The sequence below is a fragment of the Impatiens glandulifera genome, chromosome 1 (genome assembly GCF_907164915.1).
Source record: "Impatiens glandulifera chromosome 1, dImpGla2.1, whole genome shotgun sequence".
NCBI lineage: Eukaryota > Viridiplantae > Streptophyta > Magnoliopsida > Ericales > Balsaminaceae > Impatiens > Impatiens glandulifera.
In genome coordinates, this window is record NC_061862.1 from 53,979,706 (window position 1) to 54,004,728 (window position 25,023).

General features: G+C 29.5%; 1 protein-coding gene across 1 annotated transcript; it reads left to right on the forward strand.

The window, feature by feature from the left end:
• The first annotated feature begins 11,432 nt into the window (after window positions 1-11,432).
• Window positions 11,433-24,596, forward strand: LOC124928136. The gene is made up of 8 exons (XM_047468667.1): window positions 11,433-11,567; window positions 11,658-11,759; window positions 11,927-12,085; window positions 12,164-12,325; window positions 12,562-12,741; window positions 12,990-13,274; window positions 24,134-24,334; window positions 24,450-24,596. Exons 1-8 carry the CDS (start codon window positions 11,433-11,435, stop codon window positions 24,594-24,596), a joined length of 1,371 nt encoding a protein of 456 aa, XP_047324623.1.
• The last annotated feature ends 427 nt before the right edge of the window (window positions 24,597-25,023 follow it).

Below are 25,023 nucleotides of genomic sequence, written 5' to 3' on the forward strand. Positions count from 1 at the left end.
CGTTTTAAAAATATAAGTTCAACTTTTTAACTAACTAATATATATATATATAATGATGCTTAATTTTCAAAGTGTCCTGATTGCCGGGTTTAGAGTTGTGGTTAATTTGAATTTTAATGTGAGAGTAAATTAAAAATGCTATTACATTTTAAATGTAATTTTTTTCCTCGATTTTTATATCATTACTCGTGCAAATGTACGGGTTACATGCTTATTAGAATAGAAACTGAGACGTGTAATATTTTATTATATATATATATATAATGATGCTTAATTTTTAAAGTGTCCGGATTGTCAGGTCGAGAGTTGTGGTTAATTTGGATTTATATGTGAGACTAAGGTAATATTTGAGTCGGATTGTTGGTTGACCCGCCCATATATACTTATAAAGGTTAAAAATAAAATTAAAAATGTTATATCTATTTTCGAACTTGCAACCTAACAAAACAAGTACAACCATTTAACTAACTAGACTAATAAGACTTTATATTTTTAATTCAACACCAAATTTGATGGACGCGGGACGTTTTAACAATATAAGTTCAACTTTTTAAGTAGATAATATATATATATATATATATTAAATGATGCTTATTTACAAAGTATACGGATTGCCGGCTCGAGAGCTTTGGTTAATTTGGATTTATATGTGAGTAAATTTAAAATTCTATCACATTTTAACCGTAATTTTTTTTCTCAGTTTTTATATCATTACTTGTGTAAATGTACGGGTTACATGATAGTTAAAATAGAAATTGAGAAGTGTACTATTTTATTATATATATATATATATATATATATATATAATGATGCTTAATTTTCAAAGTGTCCGGATTGCCGGGTCGAGAGCTGTGGTTAATTTGGATTTATATGTGAGAGTAAAATGATATTTTGGTCGGATTGTTGGTTGACCCGCCCATAAACTTATATAGGTTAAAAATAGAATTAAAAATTCTATAGGTATGTTAAGAACTTGCAACCTAACAAAATAAGTACAACCCTTAATCAAATAAGACTTTATATTTTAAATTCAACCCCAAATTTGATGGACGCGGGACGTTCTAACAATATAAGTTTAACTTTTTAACTAACTAATATATATATATATATAAATAATGATGCTTAATTTTCAATGTGTACGGATTACCGGATCGAGGGTTGTGGTTAATTTGGATTTATATGTGAGAGTAAATTTAAAATGCTATCACATTTTAACCGTAATATTTTTTTATCGGTTTTTATATCATTACTCGTGCAAATTCCCGGGCTGCATGTTAGTTAAAATAGAAACTAAGACATGTAATATTTTATTACATAGGCTCAATAGCCAAGGTTCTATTTTACACTTTACTACGAGATTTAAGGAATAGAGAGAAAAGCTCGGGAGATTTTAGGTTTACAACGAAAATTTCGGCAATAAATTCTCTAATCACAAAAACACGAACGACACGATCGGAAAAAACGGAACGATTGATACGATTTGTACGATATCAAGATCGCGGTTCGCTTATTGTGGTCATGTTGTAGTTTCTCAGTGTCGCTTAACAAATATGTGCACGATCGGAACAATCGGCACGATATCAGTTCTAATTGCTAGGTCGGTCATTCATCTACAAAGCTTGGTTGGATGGTAAGGTTTCTGATTTACCATTTTTGTAATAGCTAGGGTTTCTGGTGTACCCTATTCTATAATTTCTCTTCTTCGTTGCTTTGTTGTTGTGTTCTATTTTTCATTAAAATGGGAAAAAAGATAATCAATAAGTATATGGAAGTCAAAGAATTTGTGATGAAAGTTTTAAGGGAGGTCGCTAAACAGAAAATTGTTGAAGAAATTATTTAGGAAAATAAGGAATACAGCAAAGGTAAAGAACCAATTGCTAATAATAATTTTAAAGAAAATATAGTAGGAAAACAGGGGAAGAAAGAAGGAATTGGAATATTGGTTATAATTAAATAGCAAACCTGTTTAGTCCTAAAAAGCAGATTATCAAATTTCTGATGCATGTTAAGAACGGAGAAATCACAATCAGTATATAGATATCTCAACAAATAACAATCCAACTCAATATTCATTATCTCTAGGAATAGAATTTACTGAAGAAAGCTGAATATGATGATATAGTTAAATGGTCAGTTGATGCAATAAAGGAGCTGATGAAGACTCCAAAAATCAAGACCTACACTATCAGGAGTAATTCAACATGAAAAGTCAATGAAGTATGGAAGAATAAAGCAGAAAAAAATATGAATACCATGTCTACAAATGAAAAGTCTACTTGGGGGATATCCAAACAAAGGTAGAGTTACTCAACTCTCATTTTGAATTCAAACTGTCTTCTAAAGTAGAGGAGAAATGTATTGAAGACTGGGAGTTTGTAGTGGATGAAAATTTTATTGGGAAAAACAAAGTATCATTCTCAACTACCAAAGAGACTCTAATTAATAGTGGGGAGAAAAGGGCTTGAAAAAATTTTCTGCAAACATACATGACATCTACTTCCTACTGTTTAAATGGCTCAAATCCAGAAAAAATCCTAGAGAAATGGCATATTTCATAGGATCAAATTGCATGAAGCTGAAAAAGTGGTCAGGAGAGATGAATCTACAAAGTAGACCAAAGGAAACGACCCAGATATGGTTCAAGCTTTGTAACATTCCAACCCACATGTACAATGCTGAAGCAATTAGTCATTTTACAGCTACAATTGGAAAACTATTAAATATGGACCCAATAATTGATGGAGGAGAGCATTTGTCCTTTGCTAGAATTAGCATTGAAGTGCATCGTAGGAGTGTTCTACCAATAAAAATGGCAGTTCTTGACAACAAAGAAATCACAAATGTCATGGAGATCTCTTATGAATGAAAACCAAAGAGGTGTGATTTTTGTAACACTTCCTACACAATAAATGTGAAAAACTAAAAAAGAAGAACATAAAAAATAGAAAAGACAGGAAGTAGAAAAGAAAAAGAAGGAAACAACGGAGGATAAACTCAAGGATCAAACAATTGTAAAAGGAAATAAGGAGAATTCTGGGAAAAATGAAAACAGTGAAGGAAAAAAAGTAAAGGGAATCATGATGAATAGGAAAATCAAAGTTGCTATAATGCGAAGGATCATGATAGAAATAGAAGATGAACCTCAAGTTGTTGTTGAGGAAACTCAAGAGGAAGATACCAAGAATTTCAAAGCTGAAACAGAAAATTCTAAAGTCGATAAAGAATATTCCAAAACCAATGTAGAGTCTGAAGCTGAAGCCGAAGATAAGGAAGACACGTTCACAGAAAATCAAGTTGAAGATAACAAAGGTAAAAGCCCTGAAATTCTAAAAAAAAAATTCTATCAAATCAAAACGAGCTTGTACAAAGAGAGATTTCAAAATGAGAAACAACAATACTCATCATCATATTCAATACAATCTCATTCCATCGTCAGAGGAATGGGAAAAGGAAGAGGAATGGGAAGAAAGCCTTTCAATGAAAACGGATGGCATGCGAAAATGCTAGGCTGAGATGGTTAGATTTGAATGTAGTCTTTTCTGTTTATAATCTCTATTTTTTATTGATGAATGTTACTAGTCAATATTTAGGGTATTTTAATTGTCATCCTTAATCATATATAGGGTTTTTCTAGAATTGATTTATAATCCTCCCACTTTTGGGATTTTAATGAGATGTTTGTAACCATTTTTTTAATTTTTTTATAACCTAGTTATTTATTAATAGATTAGTTTACTTTATATTTTTTACTTTAATGATTAATAAAAGAAATGAAGTATAAAAGAAAAAACAAAAAAATTTAGATAACAATTTCATAAGAATGAATAAAAAAAGTGATGTCAGTTTTAAATGAAAATAATATAGAAACAAAATGGATAAAAATAATAATTGTTCTATTTGAGAGTTGATTTTATATATAGTTGAAATTATTAGTAATAAATATATATTAGAGTTATAAATGAAAAAAAAAATATTAGGTGGAGATGAAAAACATATTATGAGTTGAAATTTTAATTATTAATATTAGAGAAAGATTTAAAATACTTTTAATAATTGAATTCTTGGGAGGAATGAGACAATCTAACATCACAAGAGGTGATATAGTCTTATATTTCACTTATATTCTTATTAAGAAAAAATTGTTTATTGTGTTCTTCATATGTTTGTGTGTGAGTTTTCATATTTTCGTTGAAGAGTCTATTACCTTTTTTTGTTCCTTACAATTTATAAAAAATTATGTAAATCTTATTTTCTTGACAAAGGTCCATAAATGTATTTTTTTTTTGAATTTTTTTTATCCCTTTATAATTTATATATAATTATGTAAATTGTATTTTTTTTAAACAAAATAAAATCTTTTATTAAACAAAATAAAAGAAATGTCATTCCAAAATGATTAGATTATTTTATTATGATGCAACTCATTTTGTTTTAAATAAAAATTTATGTATAATATATAGAAATTACATTGAACTTATAAAAAAACTAATATAATATTATAATAATATTATCACAATATTATAATATTATGATAATATTTTATAAATTTATTATTCGCTTGGATAACATTCCTCCTTAAATTCAATATAGAAAAGACTTTAACAATTTAAGATTGAACACGAGATTGTGAAATGATAATGTTATATTTTTAAACTGGATAAACTCGTGAGTGTTGAGAATAATAAAAAAATGAGACGAGATAATAGTGTGTCTAATAATAAATCAACAAAGAATGTAAAATCTTATCAGAACTAAATTTTGTGGTGAAATAACATCAACAAAAGAACTATGAAGTTACATATGAGTATTTGCTATCCATCAAACAACGTGATTGTATATTGAAAAAACAAACCTTATAAACATTGAATGCTAGTATGCAATTATAGTATGCAATTAGGGGTGAGTTGGTACCATATACCTTAATATTTATCCATACATTATATCTTATTAAAAGATTCAGTATAGAAAAATCCATAAGTTAATCGTACATTAATTTTAGTATACCTTAATTTCGGTATGGTATCGATAGATACCCGATACTCTTTATATCTAAAAAACATACTCGGTTAATTTTACTTCACACATTTTCTCGTTTAAAAGTGTATGGAATAAAACACTTTTTTTCCTATCGTCTTGTTCATTAATATGATTTGACTTTATCACACTCACTTGTTTTGTAGGGAGGACTCAACTTACACATTTTTAATAGGTGATTTTTAACTCTTTAGTACTTCTAAAAATGACTATATTCTCAACTTTATAGTACTTGGTTGTATTTTTTATCAACCAACTCTCTTGTCTTCATTTCATAGTGTTCATAGAATATCCTTTTATTTTGTTTAGGAGTTAGAAGAAGTTTTTGTTTTGAAGTTGTTGTTACTCTTTTTTCGATTCGTAAACTCTTATGTTTCAGATTTCATTGTATTTTATATTTTAAATAAACTTGACAACACTTTAGATTCCATTGGGTCTATTTTATAATGAAATAGAATTAGTTTCATATGTATGGATTATATATATATATATATATATATATATATATATTAAAGTATAATTATTTTTTATTTTAATTTCAAAAAATATATTTTTATAATTGAATTAACATCAAATATTCTAAAATATGTCCGATTAAGAAAATAAATTTACTAAAAATAATGATTGATTCGTTGATAACCGTTTGATCTCAATAAAAATTTTATAGTACATACGTGTATATATTTTTAAAATGGAAATAAAGTATTATTATTTAAAATTTAATTAGTAATTATTTATTTTCTTATAAGAATTATATATATATTTATTGATAAATATTATTTTGATATATATCGATTTACCAAAATTTTGAAAATCTTTTACCTTAACTTTACAAAAATTTTAGTATCGGTATTATTCCTTACATTTTTTCGGTACACTGAAAAAATCGATAATTTCGATAATTTAGTAGGATATTTTCAATATAACGATAATTTCGATAATTTTTCACCTTGTTGAAACAACAACTGGAAAAACGGATTAGAGTACGATAATTGAATAAAATAAAAATATCACCCAAACATTTAAAAAGAAAAATGATTTTTGAAAAACAATATATAATAATAAATTATTAACCATTTATAAAGCTGGTAGAGAACTAGACTATTTTATGTGCTCAAAAATGAAAACTTGATACTAATATAATGTTAAAATATAAAATTATTATAATAACTAATGTAATTAAAAATTTGTATCCATTTTTCATGTTCATTTATGTCTAATATATAAATATTATATTAAATTTATAATTAAATTAATATAATTATTATATTTTAAAATTTGATAATTTTTTATGAATATATTATTCAATTGAAATATGGTATATTGAATTACACCGTTCTTGATCAATTCTTGATATGTTCATTTGAGTTTTCTTTCATATAAGATTTTGCTACTTTTTTTTTATTCCTTTATAATTTATAAAAGATTATGAATATCTTAATTTTTAAAAAGTCCATGAAGGTAAATATTATTTTTGAAAACAAAAGGAAGTTTTATTCTTTTATAATTTATTTAAAATTATGTAAATATTTTTTCAAAACAAAAGAAAAGGAAATGTCCTTCCAAAAATTAGATTATTTTATTATGATGCGATTAATTCTTTTAAAAGGAAATGTATAGTTAATACCTAAACTCCATGGGATCATATCAGGTGTGTTTTTTCTTCTCTTTGTTCTTACAATTAATAGATTTAAACATAAGGAAGCTCTAAAAGTCTTATATAACCCAACACCATTTACATTCAAAGAATGAATACTCCTTGAGTGCATTTCTAAAAATGATGAATTTTCTTGCATTGATCTCTGCATTTGGGATAATAGCCATAGCCCATTTGTTACACCATAGATTTACAGAAGCAACTATGACATTTATGGACTTGACAAAACCCAAAGGAAACGGTTAAAACCATAAAGGTCGTCATCATTAATTTCTATGACATTGAACACGAGTGTTTCTTTACCTCGACTATCGGGAAAAGAAGATAGTACCTAGTTCGACCGTTGGTTGTAGACTGGGGGCGCTTGGTTCAAATAAGGGAATCGAAATCGGAATAGGAATATGATTAATAGATGTGTGGAATGAGAATATATATGATTGATAGAGGTGTAGTGTTTGATTAAGAATATTAATTATTCTCAATTTCATTTGATAACGTTTGGATATTTTCATTCATTGATAATGTTTAAATTTATTATTAAGAAATTATTAATATTATTTTGTAGTTGAAATTAGATTAATATTTTTATTTTTTTTAATTAAAAATACATAATATTATTATTTTTATATTATATTTGTTTAAAATATATAAAATATTGAAGTGTGTTCTAATTTAATAAAATATAAATATCTAATATTTTATTATATTGATTATATATATATTTTAAAATATATAAGAAAAATAGTTAAATATTAAATTTTTCTTTTATTTATAAATAAAAATTATCTATGAAACAATATAAAGTCTTTAAAATATTATACATTAATAATTAATTAAATTAAATATAATATTTTATTTAATGATATATACTATAACATTGCATAATATTTTTAATAATATTTTTAATTGAAATATTTCATATTTAATTTTTCTAATATTTTTTAAATATTTATTTTATATAAAATTGTTATTTTATTTTTAATTTTTTATATTTTAACTAATTTATTATAATTTTATTATTAATATATAATATATAAATTAATTATATCAAAATAATTTAATTATTTTTAGTTAATAAAATTATTATAAATTTTTTATTTTATTTTATTAATTATATTTTATTTTAAATAATTTCTTGATATAATTTAAATAATTTATTTCAATTAATAAATTATAAAATTTATTATTATTTTAATTATAAAAATGTCTAATAAAATTATAAAGAAAAAAATATATATAATATAATAATTATAATTATAATTATAATTATGAGAGAAAAGGTATGAGAGTGAGCATTATAGGTATAAGAGAGAAAATACGTTAAAAATGAATGAGATTCATTTCTCCTAATTTAAATAAATGGATAATTCTTAGTATCATGGAATCAAATCAATATTCTGGAATTAAATCTATCAACCAAACACTGTCAGTTTTAAATGAAAATAACATAGAAATAAAATCGATAAAAAATAATTGTTCTATATTAGAGTTGATTTTATATATATTAGAAATAAATATATGTTAGAGTTATATATATAAATTGTTAGATGTAGATGAAAACCATATTATAAGTTGAAATTGTAATTATTAACCTTGGAGACATATTTTAATACTTTTAATAATTGAATTCTTGATGAAGATTGAGACAATCTAACCATCAAAGCTACTGGAGGGATATAGTCTTATAGAGTAGTTTTTTATTTCACTTATATTCTTATTATGAAAATATTGTTTTGTTTGAATTTTCATTTTCATAGAAGACCGTGCAACCTATTTTCATTACTTTACAATTTTTTATAAAATTATGTAAATCTTATAAAAGAAATTTTTTATCCCTTCATAATTTATATAAAATTATGTAAATCATATTTTCTTTAAAAAATAAATTTAAAGAAATGTTCTTCCAAAAGGATTAGATATTAGTTTTTTATGATTACAATTCATTTGGCTTAAAATAAATATTTATCTATAATATAAATACATTACATTAAAACTATAAGAACTAATATAATAATATAATAATATTATCACAATATTATAATATTTTATAAATATATTATTCTATAAGATAATAATCCTCCTTAGATTCAATATGGAAAAGACTTAAACCATTCAAGGAAGACGGGATTATGAAATGATAATGTTATGTTTTTGTGAATGTTAAGATTCATAAAAAACAAGACAAGATAATAGTGTGTTTACTAATAGATTAGCGAATAATGTAAAATCTTACCGACATTAAATGTTGTGGTAAAATAATAACATAAAAAAAACTACGAAGTTACTCATGAGTATTATGATCCATCAGACAATGACGGTGTATTAACTAAATAAACCAACGTAGAAGGTAAAATCTCTTAGACATTGAATGTTATTGTGAAATTAGGAATGGGTCGGTATGATATACCTTAATTTTTTAATAATACTTTATATCTTACTAAAAGTTTCATTATAAAAAAAATCCATACGTGTATTGTATATTAATTTCGGTATACTTGATTTAGGTATGGTATCAGTGTATACCCTTTATACCTAAATAAGATACATTTTACACATTTTTTTGGTTTAAAAGTGTGTGGAACAAAAAAACTTTCTTGCCCTATCATCTTCTTTGTAAATATGATTTGATTTTTATCACCTTCATGTTTTGTAGAGTGGACTCAACTTATACATTTTTAATAGGTGATTTTCAACCCCTTAGTACTTCTAAAAATGACTGAATCTCAACTTCATAGTACTTGTATATCCCAATTGATTGAATTCTTTAATAAACCAAATTTTTTGTCTTCTTTTCACATAGTTTCCAGAATATACTTCTACATTGTTTAGGAGTTCCAATGAGTTTTAGTTTTGAATAACCGTTTTAGTTTTTAAGTTATTCTATTTTTTTTTCGAGTTGTGAACCTTTGTGTTTCAAATTTTTGTATTTGAGATTAACTTGACAACCTATTAAACTCCATTTATTGTGAAATAAAATTAGTTTAATATGTGTATGAATTAATATTATAGTATTAATAGTTTTTTTTTTATTTTCAAAATTTTATTTTTGTAATTGAATTAACATAAAATCTATTGAAATATATCGGGATAATAAAATAAATTTACTAAAATTGGTTGATTCATTGATAAATGTTTGATCTTACTACAAATTTTATAAGGTATTCGAGAAATTATATAATTATTTAAAATTTAATTAGTAATTATTTATTCATTATAAGTGTTATATATATAAATATATAATTTCTGAAATTTTGAAATCTCGTACATTTACTTTTTTACTAATAATTTTGGTATCGGTATCATACCTTACCGTTTTTTCGGTATACTTAAAAATTAATATTTTCAATATTTTACAGTACGATATTTTTGATATAACGATAATTTCAATAATGTTTTCACCTTTAGTTGAAACAAAAACGAAAAAAATTGTGAGTCTATGATAATGGAATAAAATAAAAATATTAACAAAATATCTAAAAATATAATTATTGAAAAAAAATATAATAATAAATTATTAGAGCCATCTATAAATAGCTAAACTAACCAATTATAAAGTAAAAAAAAAAAAAAAAACTAGACTATCATTTTTATGTGCTCTAAAATGATAACTTTGAATTTAATATCATCTTAAAACATAAAGATATTATATTAAATAATATATATTAAATTATATTAAATAGTATATATTAAATTATATGGTTTAAGTCTAATATGTATAGATATTATATTAAACTTATAAGTGAATTAATATAATTATTATATTTTAATATTTTATAAATATATTATTCTATGATATATAGAGGTTTGTTTGAGTTTTCATTTACTTAAAAGACTTTTTTTTTTTTTTCATTCCTGTATAATTTATATCAATAATGTTTTCACCTTTAGTTGAAACAAAAACGAAAAAAATTGTGAGTCTATGATAATGGAATAAAATAAAAATATTAACAAAATATCTAAAAATATAATTATTGAAAAAAAATATAATAAATAAATTATTAAGAGCCATCTATAAATAGCTAAACTAACCAATTATAAAGTAAAAAAAAAAAAAAAAAAACTAGACTATCATTTTTATGTGCTCTAAAATGATAACTTTGAATTTAATATCATCTTAAAACATAAAGATATTATATTAAATAATATATATTAAATTATATTAAATAGTATATATTAAATTATATGGTTTAAGTCTAATATGTATAGATATTATATTAAACTTATAAGTGAATTAATATAATTATTATATTTTAATATTTTAATAATATTTTATAAATATATTATTCTATGATATATAGAGGTTTGTTTGAGTTTTCATTTACTTAAAAGACTTATTTTTTTTTTCATTCCTGTATAATTTATATAAAATTATGTATATCTTTATTTATTTATTTTTTTAAAAAAGTCCATGAATGTAAATCTTATTTTTTAAAACAAAAAGTAGATTTTATCCCTATATAATTTATATAAAATTATGTAAATTGTAATTTTTTAAACAAAAGAAAAAGAAATGTCTTCCCATTGGATTATATATATTATATTTTATTATGATACAATTAATTCTTTTTAAAAGAAAATGTATAATTAATGCCTACATACTTTGGGATCATATCAGATCTGTATTTTCTTCTTTTTGTTCTTAAAATTAATAGATTTAAACATAAGAAAGCTTTAGAAGTCTTATATAACACACCACCAATTACTCTCAAACAATGAATCCTACTTGAATGTATTTCTATAAATGATGAATTTCCTTGCATTGATCCCTTCATTTGGGATAATAGCCATAGCCCATTTGTTACACCATGGATTTACAGAAGCCACTCCAACATTTATGTACATGCCAAAACCCAAAGGAACTGTTAAAACCATCAAGGTCATCACTCATCACCATCATCATCATTATTTATTTCTTTTCAGTTTCAACATTAAGGTTATACAATAAAATCATTTATGATGTATGCAGACTTTAAACGAAGATATTATCGATTGTGTTAATATTTACAAACAAATCAGTTTCGACAATCCATTGATTAAGAGCTCGCAGCTCGATCTTAACTTGGAGCAGGTACATTATAGCACATGAAATTATTTCCTAAATTCTTGGTTCGTAATCTGAATTCAAATTTTAATCAAGATCTATAGTTCATCGTTAGCTGTGACGGGGCGAAATCCCTTTGGAGGGCATCAGACACGCTTTAGAATCTGATTAAGCTAATTAATTAATGTTTATAGATGAAAAGGGATAACTATATCCCCAAGATTGTCCAGGACTGGCATATATATGGAGAATGCCCATTTCAAACAGTCCCTATTCTAAGATCCCGTAGACGTCAAACTTCCTCGTTTCATTCACTTCCAGCCATCAAGAATGTTGCAATTAAGAAGCATGAGGTATGATTATTCTTTTACATTTTAAATCATATTATTCTTTTAAAAAAATTTAATGTAACGTAGAAATAAAAATGTTAGTATGCAATGGTATCGAATAAAAAAGGAAACTACTATGGAGGTTCTGCAAGATTCAGTGTATCGAACCCTCGAACAGAGGAAGGTGATTTCAGTTTAGTGCAACTTTGGCTCGTAACTGATCTTGGCAAACCGAAATCAAACTCTATTGAAGCCGGTTTGATAGTAAGTACAAAACTCAATTGAACATTTATGTCAAAACATTATTTATATACATATCTTGTTTAGTTAATTTATTATCGATTTAATTAATTAATTAGGTCCATCCCCACATGTATGGAGACAATATTACAAGGTTTTTCATATATTGGACAGTGAGTTCTCTCTATACTCTTCCAACATAATGGGTGTTTTTTTTAAGATTATTATTGTAACATTATTCAATGTTGAAATTTGTTTAGTACGATAACCTAGTTTATGCGGCAATGCAGAATAATGGCTATAACGGTACAGGATGTTATAATCTCATATGCCCTGGCTTCGTGCAAACAAGCCAAACATTTGCCATCGGCGCGCCCCTACCGATAAATTCCAAATTGGACAATACAATATTGACCGAGATACAAATTTCTGTCTATAAGGTTTGAAATGAAATATCTAGAATTATGTCGTAATCCTTTTAATTAGTCTAGATCTTGATATGGTATGATGTATAAGATATTCAGAGGCTTATTAATTAAGATTAAACCCAAATAACTAATTCATCTCACAAACCTACTAATGAAGACCCTTAGTAAGATCCTTAGGCCATCTTTTTTGAGTTTTGGGTTATTTAAATAACCTAAAAAAATCAAACATCATTTCACCCTCTTTTGTTTAATCGTGACAGGCAAATCAAACAGGTGACTGGTGGCTCAAAGTGCAAAATGAAACGATAGGATATTGGCCACATGATATTTTCAGCAATTTAGGTGCAAACGTCAATCAAATTTTATGGGGCGGAGATGTCTACTCAAAACCAAAACCTTCACGTCGTGGGTTCCACACGACTACTCAGATGGGCATTGGGGCATTTCCTAGACATTACAAAATAGCTAGTCATGTCCGCAATCTTCAAGTCATGAAGGAGCCAAACAAATGGAAGACTCCTTATCATTGGTCTCTTAAAGAAATTGTATCAAACTCTAATTGTTATGACTTAAAATTTCCAAGTATTTTCAAAAGGAAAAAGGATTGGGGGGTTTACTTTTATTACGGAGGTTGCGGATTTTCTTACATATGTCAACAACAATAATAATAATAATAATAATAATAATAATAATAATAAATTTGAATGGAATGAGGCCTGAAATGAATTGACATTTTGTAGTTAATTCTAAATAAATAAAATTGGTATTTATTTTTGTCTTTCTTTATTATTTATTATCATTCTATTTTAATCCTAGTTAATTATTTATCTCTTCCCTTTTCATTAATTTTCAAATATATAAAAATATTATATATATATATATATATTGGAAAAACGATTAAAACCATTCTATTAAAATCTCAAAAAGTAGGAGGGTTAAAAATCAAAAACTAGACAAACTCTAGTTATGATTAAAAGATGATTATCAAACGACCGTAAATAACATGATTAGTAGCAATCAAACATACGAAAAACAAAGACTACAAACAGAGATTATAAACTGTATCAAATTATAATTATGTTAGGATTTGTATCTCCCAAATCTACCAGCTTGAAAACAATCTGTAAAAACACAAGAAAGAAGAACACAAAAACACACAGATTTATAGTGGTTCACTCAAATTGAGCTACATCCACTTCAGCCACCACTAGATTTACTATGAAGAAGAAGGAATACAGAGTTTTTTGCCTCACACTTTATCTCTCTAGAATTCTGTTTTTCAATGTAAACCCTTAATAATCACATATTTATAGGGTAAACATTCAGGTAATAAACCTAAATAACTTTGGTCAGGCCCAAGCCCAAAACCAAAAAAAGAAAACCCAATAAACTCTAATTAACAATGTAGAGTTTATTATAAGTGTAGGCTCCATAACTCAACAATCTCCCACATGGAGACTAACTTCATCATCTCTCAATCGGTAGTGGCTTTCCATTCGGTGTCTTAATGAAGAAGACCAACTGAAGTTGCACACAACTTCAGTTTCTCATTTGTCACAGCTTTCGTCAACATATCAGCTGGATTCTCACTCCCTGGAATCTTCTCAAGAACTAATACTCCATCTTCTAAAGCTGGCCGGATGAAATGATAACGAACCTGTATATGCTTCGTCCTGCCATGATAAATATGATTCTTTGCCAAATGAATGTCACTCTGACTGTCGCATCGCAACACACTTTCCTCGTAGTCTTGACCCAATTCTCGCAAAAAGGGTTGTAACCACATCATCTCCTTAGCAGCTTCTGTCACAGCAACATACTCTGCTTCACAACTAGAAAGAGCAACAATCTTCTACAATTTTGAAACCCAACTGATTGCAGTACCTCCCAAAGTATAAATGTACCCTGTTGTGCTCTTCCTACTATCAACATCACCACCATTGTCAGCATTAACATATCCTTCCAAACCCATATTAGACTTTCGAAAACACAAAGCAAGACCCGTACTTCCTCTTAAGTATCGTAGTATCCACTTTACTGCTTCCCAATGTTGTCTACCCGGATTGCTCATGAATCTGCTAACAACTCCCACTGCATGTGCTATGTCTGGTCTTGTGCAAACCATCGCATACATAATACAACCAATGGCAGAGGCATACGGAACAGTTGCCATGTAATTTTTCTCCTCCTCTGTTGAAGGCGACTGATCTTTAGATAGTCTGAAGTGACTAGCTAAGGGGGTAGTAACTGGTTTTGCATCATACAAGTTGAACCTGCTAAGAACTTTCTTCACATATTCTTCTTGTGAAAGCTTGAGAACTTCTTCATCCCTGAAAATTCTCATCCCAAGGATTTGTTTTGCAACACCCAAATCTTTCATTGCAAACTTTTCAGACAACTCTTTCTTAAGCTTGTTAATCTCATACAAGCTTGCTCCAGCAATCAACATGTCATCAACGTAGAGAAGAAGAATAATGTACGATTTATCAAACCTCTTGATATAGCAGCAATGATCAGCTTCACACCTAAAAAAATTGTTACTTTTCATGAAGCTATCAAACTTCTTGTACCATTGCCTTGGAGCCTGTTTCAAACCATACAGACTCTTCTGAAGCTTACACACAAGCTCATATTTTCCTTTGATTTCAAATTCTTCTGGTTGTCGCATATAAATTTCTTCAACTAGATCACCATGAAGAAAAGCAATTTTGACATCCATTTGTTGAAGATGAAGGTCTTCTTTCACAACCAAACTCAAAATAGTTCTAATTGTCATCAATTTAACTACTGGAGAGAAGATTTCATTGTAGTCAATACCTTCTTTCTATTGAAATCCTTTCACAACCAACCTTGCCTTGTACCTCATGGTTTTATCATGTTCTTCTTTAATCCTGAAGATCCATTTGTTGTGAAGTGCTTTCTTTCCCTTTGGTAGCTCAGTGAGCTCCCAAGTCTGATTCAACATCAAAGAGTCCATCTCATCTTTCATCGCAGACTCCCACTGAACCGATTCATCAGATTGTATTGCTTCCTCATAGCATTCAGGTTCACCTCTATCTGTCAACAAGATATAGTTTAGAGATGGAGACCACTTCTCAACTGGTTTTCGATTTCTTGATGATCTTCTCAACTGTATAACTGGTGTTTGCTGATTTACCTCTGGGGCCACGTTCTCAACGATTTCATCTTCAACAACACATTGTTCTTCTTCGACAACCGGTATATATTCAGCTGAAAATTCTCTCAAATCGACTGTACTAGTCTCTTCCAACTTGGAATCACCACCTGATGTCTTCCCAATACAATCTTTGTAGAGAACCTGTTCATTGAAGATAACATTTCTGCTACGAATGATCTTCCGATTTTGATTATCCCAGAAACGATAACCAAACTCGATATCACCATAACCAATGAAAAAACATTTATTAGACTTTGGATCAAGCTTGCTCCTATCACATTCATTAATATGAACATATGATAAACATCCAAACACTTTCAAATAAGAAAGGTTTACCTTTTTATTGCTCCAAGCTTCTTCAGGAATTCTGAATTCAAGAGGAACAGAGGGTCCCCTGTTTATCAAATAGGCAGCAGTATTAATAGCTTCTGCCCAGAAGGTTTTAGGCATCCCTGCATGCAATCTCATGCTTCTAGCATGCTCGTTCAATGTTCGATTCATTCTTTCAGCTACTCCATTCTCTTGAGGCGTTCGGGGAACAGTCTTCACCATACTGATCCCATTCTCATCACAATACTTTTTGAAATCTGAATTGATATATTCACCTCCGTTGTCGGATCTCAAGTACTTAACTTTCTGATTTGTTTCATTTTCAACCAAAGCCTTCCACTTCTTGAAAATAGCAAATACTCCAGACTTGTGCTTCATAAAGTAAACCCATACTTTTCTTGTTTAATCATCTATAAAAGTCACATAGTAGTATGATCCGCCAATAGAAGAAACAGGTGCAGGTCCCCACACATCAGTGTGTACCAACTCTAGTCTTTCTTTCTTGAGCTCCTTCCCAGTTTTTAAGAAACTCACCCGTTTTTGTTTTCCAAGAATGCAGTTTTCACATAACTGATGTTCAACAGACTTCAGTTCTGGAATCTGTCCATTCTTCAAAAGAATTTTCATCCCTTTTTCGCTCATATGGCCCAACCTGCAATGCCATATCTCAATGTTCTTCGAGTCATCAATTATAGCAGCAACTGTTTCTCTACAAGTTGAAGTCGTGTATAACGTTCCAGTTTTGTGACCTAGAGCAACAACAATTGCTCCTTTAGTCACCTTCCATGCACCATTTCCACAACTGAAATTGTGACCTTCTTCATCAAGTTGTGTAACAGAGATCAAATTGCGTATTAAACCTGGAATGTGTCTCACCTTATTAATCTTCCAAACAGAACCATTTGCCATCTTCAATTTGATGTCACCAATGCCAACAATATCCAGTGGCTCACCATCTGCGAGATAAACTTTCCCACAGTTTCCAGCCACATAATTCTCCATTAATTCTTTGTGAGCAGTGGTGTGGAAAGACGCTCCTGAGTCCAAAACCCATGAATCTATCGGGCTATCAACAGACAGAAGTAACGCATCAGTGACAGATTCTGTAACAACGTTGGCTGCATCATTTTTATCATCACCGTTTTTCTTCGGTGCTTTGCAGTTCCTCTTCAGATGACCCTGTTTACCAATTTCCTCCCAGACTTGGACTGACTCCTCTTGCTCCTTGACATAGATCTGCTCTTACTTCGGTTGAAATTTCTATCATTACCTCTGCCCCTGTTTTCCACATTCAGAGCAGAACCTTTGAACGTTTCACCAGAATCAATTTTACGAACCTCTTCAGCAAGAATACGATCTCTAACTTCAACAAATTTCAGTTTAGCATTTCCAACTGAATTACTAATTGCTGCCCTCATAGGTTCCCAGCTATTTGGTAGAGATGCTAACAAAATCAGGGCACTAACTTCATCCCCAAAATCAATCTCAACAGATAGCAATTGATTCACAATTGTATTGAATTCATTCAAATGAGTAGTGACAGAAGTACTATCAACCATTCTTAAGTAAAAGAGTCTTTTCATTAAGTGTATCTTGTTGTTAGCATATGGTTTCTCATACATATCAGAAAGAGCTTTCATCAGACCCATGGTGGTCTTCTCCTTTGCTACATTGTGAGCAACTGTTTTGGCTAGCGTCAATCGGACAACTCCCAAAACCTGTCTATCAAGGAGTTTCCATTCAGCTTCATCCATCTTCTCTGGTTTCTCACTCAAAGGAACATGAAGCTTCTTTCCATAGAGATAATCTTCAATCTGCATTCTCCAGAAGGCATAATCTGTCCCATAAAATCTTCCAATCCCATGTCCTATACTGTTCTCACTTGCCATCATTTCCAATGCTCAGATCTAGACCAGCTGCTCTGATACCAGTTGTTAGGATTTGTATCTCCCAAATCCTACCAGTTTGAAAACAATCTGTAAAAACACAAGAAAGAAGAACACAAGAACACACAGATTTATAGTGGTTCACTCAAATTGAGCTACATCCACTTCAGCCACCACCAGATTTACTATGAAGAAGAAGGAATACAGAGTTTTTTGCCTCACACTTTATCTCTCTAGAATTCTGTTTTTCAATGTAAACCCTTAATAATCACATATTTATAGGGTAAACATTCAGGTAATAAACCTAAATAACTTTGGTCAGGCCCAAGCCCAAAACCAAAAAAAGAAAACCCAATAAACTCTAATTAACAATGTAGAGTTTATTATAAGTGTAGGCTCCATAACTCAACAAAACAAAGACTACGAAGAGAGATTATAAACTGTATCAAATCATAATTATACCAATCAGGATTTTTATTTCCATTCCAACCCGATGTTTCAACTGGTTGTCTTCCTTTTTTCCTTATCATTCCTCTCCCCCTTTCTTTTGCAATGAAAGGAGGATGAACTGAAGAAGTTGATGAATACTGCATATTCTCATTTTGATTTTTTTTCTTTTATATGAACCCGTCTGATTTGATAGAAAGAATTATTATTCACGATTTCTGAGCTCTTCACCTTGTTGTTCTTAACATGAATTTCGAGATCATTATCTTTATTTTCTTCAGCTTCAACTTTAGAATCCTCAACAACTTTGGATTCTTCAATATCAACCTTTGGATTTTCTTCTTTATCTTGATTAACCTAAGTATCTTCCTATCTGTTTTCATCAACAACCACTTCAACTTGATTTGATCGAGAATCCTCAACTATCTTTTCAACATGATTAGATTGATGTTTCACCTTCTTCTTCATACTGCTTTCTTCTTGTACAAAATTTTCTTTATCTTTGATTTCATGATATTTAACCACATTTTTCTCTTTGATACACATATGTTTAATTTTCCTACATATTTATTATATTATATATATATTTATAATAATAAGGAAAACAACTTAAGTTAATTAAAAGAAAAGGATTGTAGTTTATATTTATTAAGGAGGTTCTGTATTTTTTTCAAAATGTCCTTAATTATTATATTATAGTAATAAATATAAATATATATCACCAGTGAAAATTGGTCGTTACGGACAGATTATACCGAGAGATATATAAATCTTTCGATAAAGCCCCCAATGGGAAAAAATTCGTTAATAGAATTTTTTACCAAGAGATGCATAAATCTTTCGTTATGAGAATTTTTTACCGAAAGATGTTCAAATATCATTCGACATTACCCCATCCCCCAAATACGAAAATAATTCTAAGTGTTGGGAAAAACCAATACTGAAGATATACCCAAATCTTTCGGTATTGACTCTTTTCCAAAAACATGAAAATAATTTTAAGTATTGAAATGGGGAATTAGCGAATGATATACTCAAATCTTTTGGTATTGGCTCTTCCCAAAAAAATATGAAAATAATTCTAAGTGTTGGAATGGGGAATTAGTGAAAGATATACCCAAATCTTTCGGTATTGGCTCTTTCCCAAAAATATGAAAATAATTCAAAGTGTTAAAATGAGGAATTAACGAAAGATATACCTAAATCTTTTGGTATTGGCTCTTCCCCAAAAAATATGAAAATAATTCTAAGTGTTGGAATGGGGAATTAGCGAAAGATATACCCAATTCTTTCGGAATTGGCTCTTACCCAAAAAACATGAAAATAATTCTAAGTGTTAGAACGGAGAATTAGCGAAAGATTTACTAAATCTTTCGTTATTGGCTCTTCCCCAGAAAACATTAAAATAATTTTAAGTGTTGGAATGGTGAATTAGCGAAAGATATACCCAAATCTTTCGGTATTCACTACTAAAAAAATGTCATTACCGAGAGTACAATCTCTCGGTAATGACCCTATATCTTTCGGTATAGACATAATACCGAGAGTTTGAGTAACTCTCAGCATTCGTCGGTATTACCACTTTAGGTAAATGTAATTAATTATTTACCGAGACATTTCGTAAATCTCTTGGTTTAGATACTAAAGTGAAAACCGATGGTTATTTGAAATATCTAGGTTTTTCTTGCTAGGAAAAAACCAAGAGATCTTTCCAAATCTTTGCAGGTTTTTTATGATCAGAGGACAAAGTGAAAGAAACTTTTGGATAATGAACAACTCCTCCATCATTTACAGGATGTAACCATTATTTTATGCATAATAGTTGTAAATCTTTACGGACTTTAGGACCATCCTTAGTCTTCTCTTTCACATTCATTATTGTTCCCAACACGCTATCAAAAATATTTTTCTCAATATGCATCACATCTAAATTATGTCTCAATAATAGTGATCTCTAATAATACAAATAGAAGAAAATGCTAAGTTTGTTCCAATTGTCTTATTGTGTTTCATGATATATCTTGGTTTCTTACTCTGATCCGTAGTAAGAACTGTGTCTTCTAGGTCTCGTGCTTGCTCATAAATTTTTGCCACGTTAAAAATTTTGAGGGCTCTCTATAATATGTTCTACCATCAAACGACTCTTTATCCTTTCTGTATTTGTGCTTTGGTGGAAGGAAGCGTCTATGACCCATGTAATATTATTTCTGACCATTAACTAATCGAAGAAATATAGTGTCATTGTTACAACAAGGATAAGCAAATTTCCCTTTCGTATTCCACCCTGACAAATTCATACACTGGAAAGTCGTTAATTGTCCATAGAAACACCGCTCGCATGTTAAAGTATTGTGAGGTGTGTGCATCAAACGTTCCCACACCACTTTTCCATAGTTTAGTCAACTCGTTGATCAATGACTAAAAAAATATGTCAATTACATCTCCTGGACTCTTTGAGCCTGAAATTAACATAGATAGAATGAAATTACTAGAATCCATGCAAGTAGTAGGTGACACATTATAAGGAACGAGAATAATTGACCATACACTATATGACTTTTTCCCATTTGCAAAGTGTTGAAACCCATCGGTTGATAAACTCAGTCTCACGCTTCAAGAGTACGATGCAAAATCTTTATAATTATCATCAAATGTTTTCCAAGTTAATGAATTTGTTAGATGTCTCAATGTATCACTATCAACTCTTCCTTCCTTAAACCATCTCATCATTGAAGTAGTTTTTTAGGACACGTATAGTCTTTGTATTGAAGGGAAATATCTTAACACCTTAGTGGGCATGAATTTTCTATTTTTCTTCTTTCGAACTACCCCACTTATTTGGTCAACTTTCCATCTAGAAAGTCCGCAAACTCTGCAAGACTCTAAATTTTTATCGTCCTTCTAAAATAACATACAATTGTTCTTACATGCATCTATCATCTCATACTTAAGTCCGCTATCTGTAATGAATTTTTAACATTCGTAGTATGAGTTTGACAATTGAGCGTCCATCAGTAATATGTAATCTTTAAGTAACATATCGAATGAAGCATTTGTCCATTGACCGACATTCTTAATGTTAAGAAGTTTCAGTAGTGTTGATGATTTTGTTATTCGAGCATCTTTATACAATGACCGTTTAGAATTATCAAGCACACACATATATATACACTACTTTATATAATAAAACACAACCATATACACTTATAAAATTAAACACAATCTCTCTACTTAAAAAAGAGAAAAACCGAGAGATTTTTTGTATATCTCTCGATTTTGAAGACTAATACCGAATGATATACTTAAATCTCTAGTTATTACCACTTCATAATTTGTTAATTTAATTGGTGTTTCACTTTCTAATAACCTTGAACAATATTAATTTAACATATTTGATATCTTTAAAGCATTATACAATCCTAAAACATCTTTATAATCAAACTTTAAACACATTCTTAATATCATCAAACACAAACATATATATACACTACTTTATATAATAAAATACAACCATATACACTTATAAAATTAAACACAATCCCTCTACATAAAAAATAACACACACTTGATTAACTTAGTTAAGAGTTTAGATTAGAATGTGAAACACCGATTAATTTAACAAATTATGAAGTAGTAATACCGAAAGATTTATAAACATCTTTCGGTATAGAAGCATAATACCGAAAGTTAATGATATATCTCTCGGTATTACCACTTCATAATTAGTTAATTTAATTGGTGTTTCATTTTCTAGTAACCTTGAACAACATTAATTTAACATATTTGATATCCTTAAAATATTATACAATTCTAACACATCATTATAATCAAACTTTAAACACATACATATTATCATCAAACACAAACATACATATACACTTCTTTATATAATCAAACACAATCATATTGATAGGATCGGCTTTATTGATAGAGACGGGGGTCTGGCTTAGACGTATTTCAGTTAGACGGATTGTGAAAATCAGTCTAATGAAATAGGTCATCTCCTTCTAATAGAAAAACGTCTATTAGACCGCCTGGTCTAATAGATTAGACTCGCGTCTAATTATTCAATAACCATTAGACAGTACGTCTAACTCCACTGAGTTAGACTACACGTCTAATGCCGGTTCTACCTCAGATTTGTCTGAAGGAGTTAGACGCACGTCTAACTTTCATTAATTAGACCACACGTCTAATTATTCAATAACAATTAGACTGGCACGTCTAACTCCACTGAGTTAGACTGCACGTCTAACTCCACTGAGTTAGACTGCACGTCTAATTCCGGTTCTACCTCAGACTTATCTGAAGGAGTTAGACGCACGTCTAACTTTCATTAATTAGACTACACGTCTAATTATTCAATAACCATTAGACGGTACGTCTAACTCCACTGAGTTAGACTACACGTCTAATTCTGGTTCTACTTCAGACTTATTTGAAGGAGTTAGACGCACGTCTAACTTTCGCATCAATTAGACTACACATCTAATTATTCAATAACCATTAGACGGTACGTCTAACTCCACTGAGTTAGACCTACACGTCTAATTCCGGTTCTACCTCAGACTTATCTGAAGGAGTTAGACGCACGTCTAACTTTCGCATTAATTAGACTACCCGTCTAATTACAAATGTATTAGACTACACGTCTAACTCCGGTGAGTTAGACTGTACGTCTAATTCTATTAGACTTACGTCTAATTCCGAATATCAATTAGACAGTCAGTCTAATTACAAATATATTAGACTACACGTCTAACTCCGATGAGTTAGACTGTACGTCTAACTCCGATGAGTTAGACTGTACGTCTAACTCCGATGAGTTAGACTGTACGTCTTACTCCGATGAGTTAGACTGTACGTCTAATTCTATTAGACTAACATTTAATTCCGTGTATTCATTAGACCATCCGTCTAATTCTTTACATCTATTAGACTACACGTCTAACTCCGATGAGTTAGACTGTACGTATAGTTCTATTAGACTTACGTCTAATTCCATGTAATGAAAGTCAAAACTGGTCTAATGATCCTCATTAGATCCAAGTCTTATAACATATTGTCTTAATACACCTGTATCAAAAACTCATAAGTTATTTCATCCTCAAAATATCAGTGGTTAAATTATTTCAACACTTAGTCAAAATAATTTGACCCAACAATTTCCCCATTTTTGATGAAGAAATTGTAGACTTGCATATAAATTTCAAAGCATGCATTCATCATATAAACAAACAAAGTCCATACAAGTAAATCACTCAAAAACATCCAATATAATCACATATAAGTGTTTTAGAAGAAACACTCAAAACATTGTTCAAAGTGACCAAAATAAGTTTACCAAAATTTTCATGAAAACGTTCAAAATAACTTCAAGAAGACAATTAATCACTAGTCTTCTTCTTCTTCTTCCTGGTCATGACTTTTGGAAAGGATAGACTTCAACCTAAGATATCTCTAAGACTGCAGTTAGAGGGGAGTTGGAGTCTTCTCTTTTCCTTTTCTTAGACTTGAGCGTTTCCACCCTTTGAATGTAATCTACCACTTTATGGTAGTTCAGGATCTTAGAAGGAAGGGGAAAGCTCTTACCGGGTTCGTTCACGAGAAAACAGAGAAGAGAGCTGAGAGGACTATCAAATCCAAAAATCTTCTTCCGAGCAACATCCATTCTGACAAGATTCCCAAAGAGAAAGCTTGTTCAGTTCATGGGAACACCCCTAGTGATAGCAACCATTTTCTGAAAGACTTTCGTACAATACTTGTAAGAAGTTTCTTTAGACAGAAGGGATTTCGATATGATATCGCTTAAGAGAGCATATTCAACCTTCAGGAGGTTTTTCTTTCCATGAATATCTACTTCAGGGGAATCGGAAAAGACTTTCATCATCGAAATCATTAGGTTAGGAGGAGTGGTCGAGAAATCATCAATACCTTCTTTTGGAAGACGGAAGAACGCACCAAAAGATTCTTCTGAAATACAGACCATCAGGCCCATTACAGCTCCAGCAATAACACTGTCTTGATAGAAGCTAGCGGTTTCGAAGAATTCGTTAACTAGCTGTTCGTGATAGGTTTCATGAGGGGTGAGGAATCTTCTCAGCCCAGAAGCTTTTAGCGATTCGAACATCCTATACATACTCGGAGATTGTAGAGTGGATACGGATTGAAAATCCACTTGAATCGATTTTGGTCGAAAAGGCAGCATTCTGATATTATGAACAAGGGTTTGAACGGTTCGACTTTGTTAGATAAAATTAGATCAGTTAAATTGAACTTAACAAAAACAAACCTCTTGTGCAGGAACAGTTAACAAACTCAACCGGTCAAGTAACTCAACCGGCCAAGTCACTCAATCGGTCAAGCAATCCAACCGAACAAGAAGATAAGACTGGTCAAATCAGAAGGCCAAAATCATAGAACATTCGGTCAATCAGAAGTTATGGATAAAAC

Coding starts and splice junctions, on each gene's coding strand:
- LOC124928136 (XM_047468667.1), top strand. CDS start 11,433: ATGATGAATTTCCTTGCATTGATCCCTTCATTTGGGATAATAGCCATA. Junction 11,760..11,926: donor TCGATCTTAACTTGGAGCAG/GTACATTATAGC, acceptor TAATGTTTATAG/ATGAAAAGGGATAACTATAT. Junction 12,086..12,163: donor TTGCAATTAAGAAGCATGAG/GTATGATTATTC, acceptor TAAAAATGTTAG/TATGCAATGGTATCGAATAA.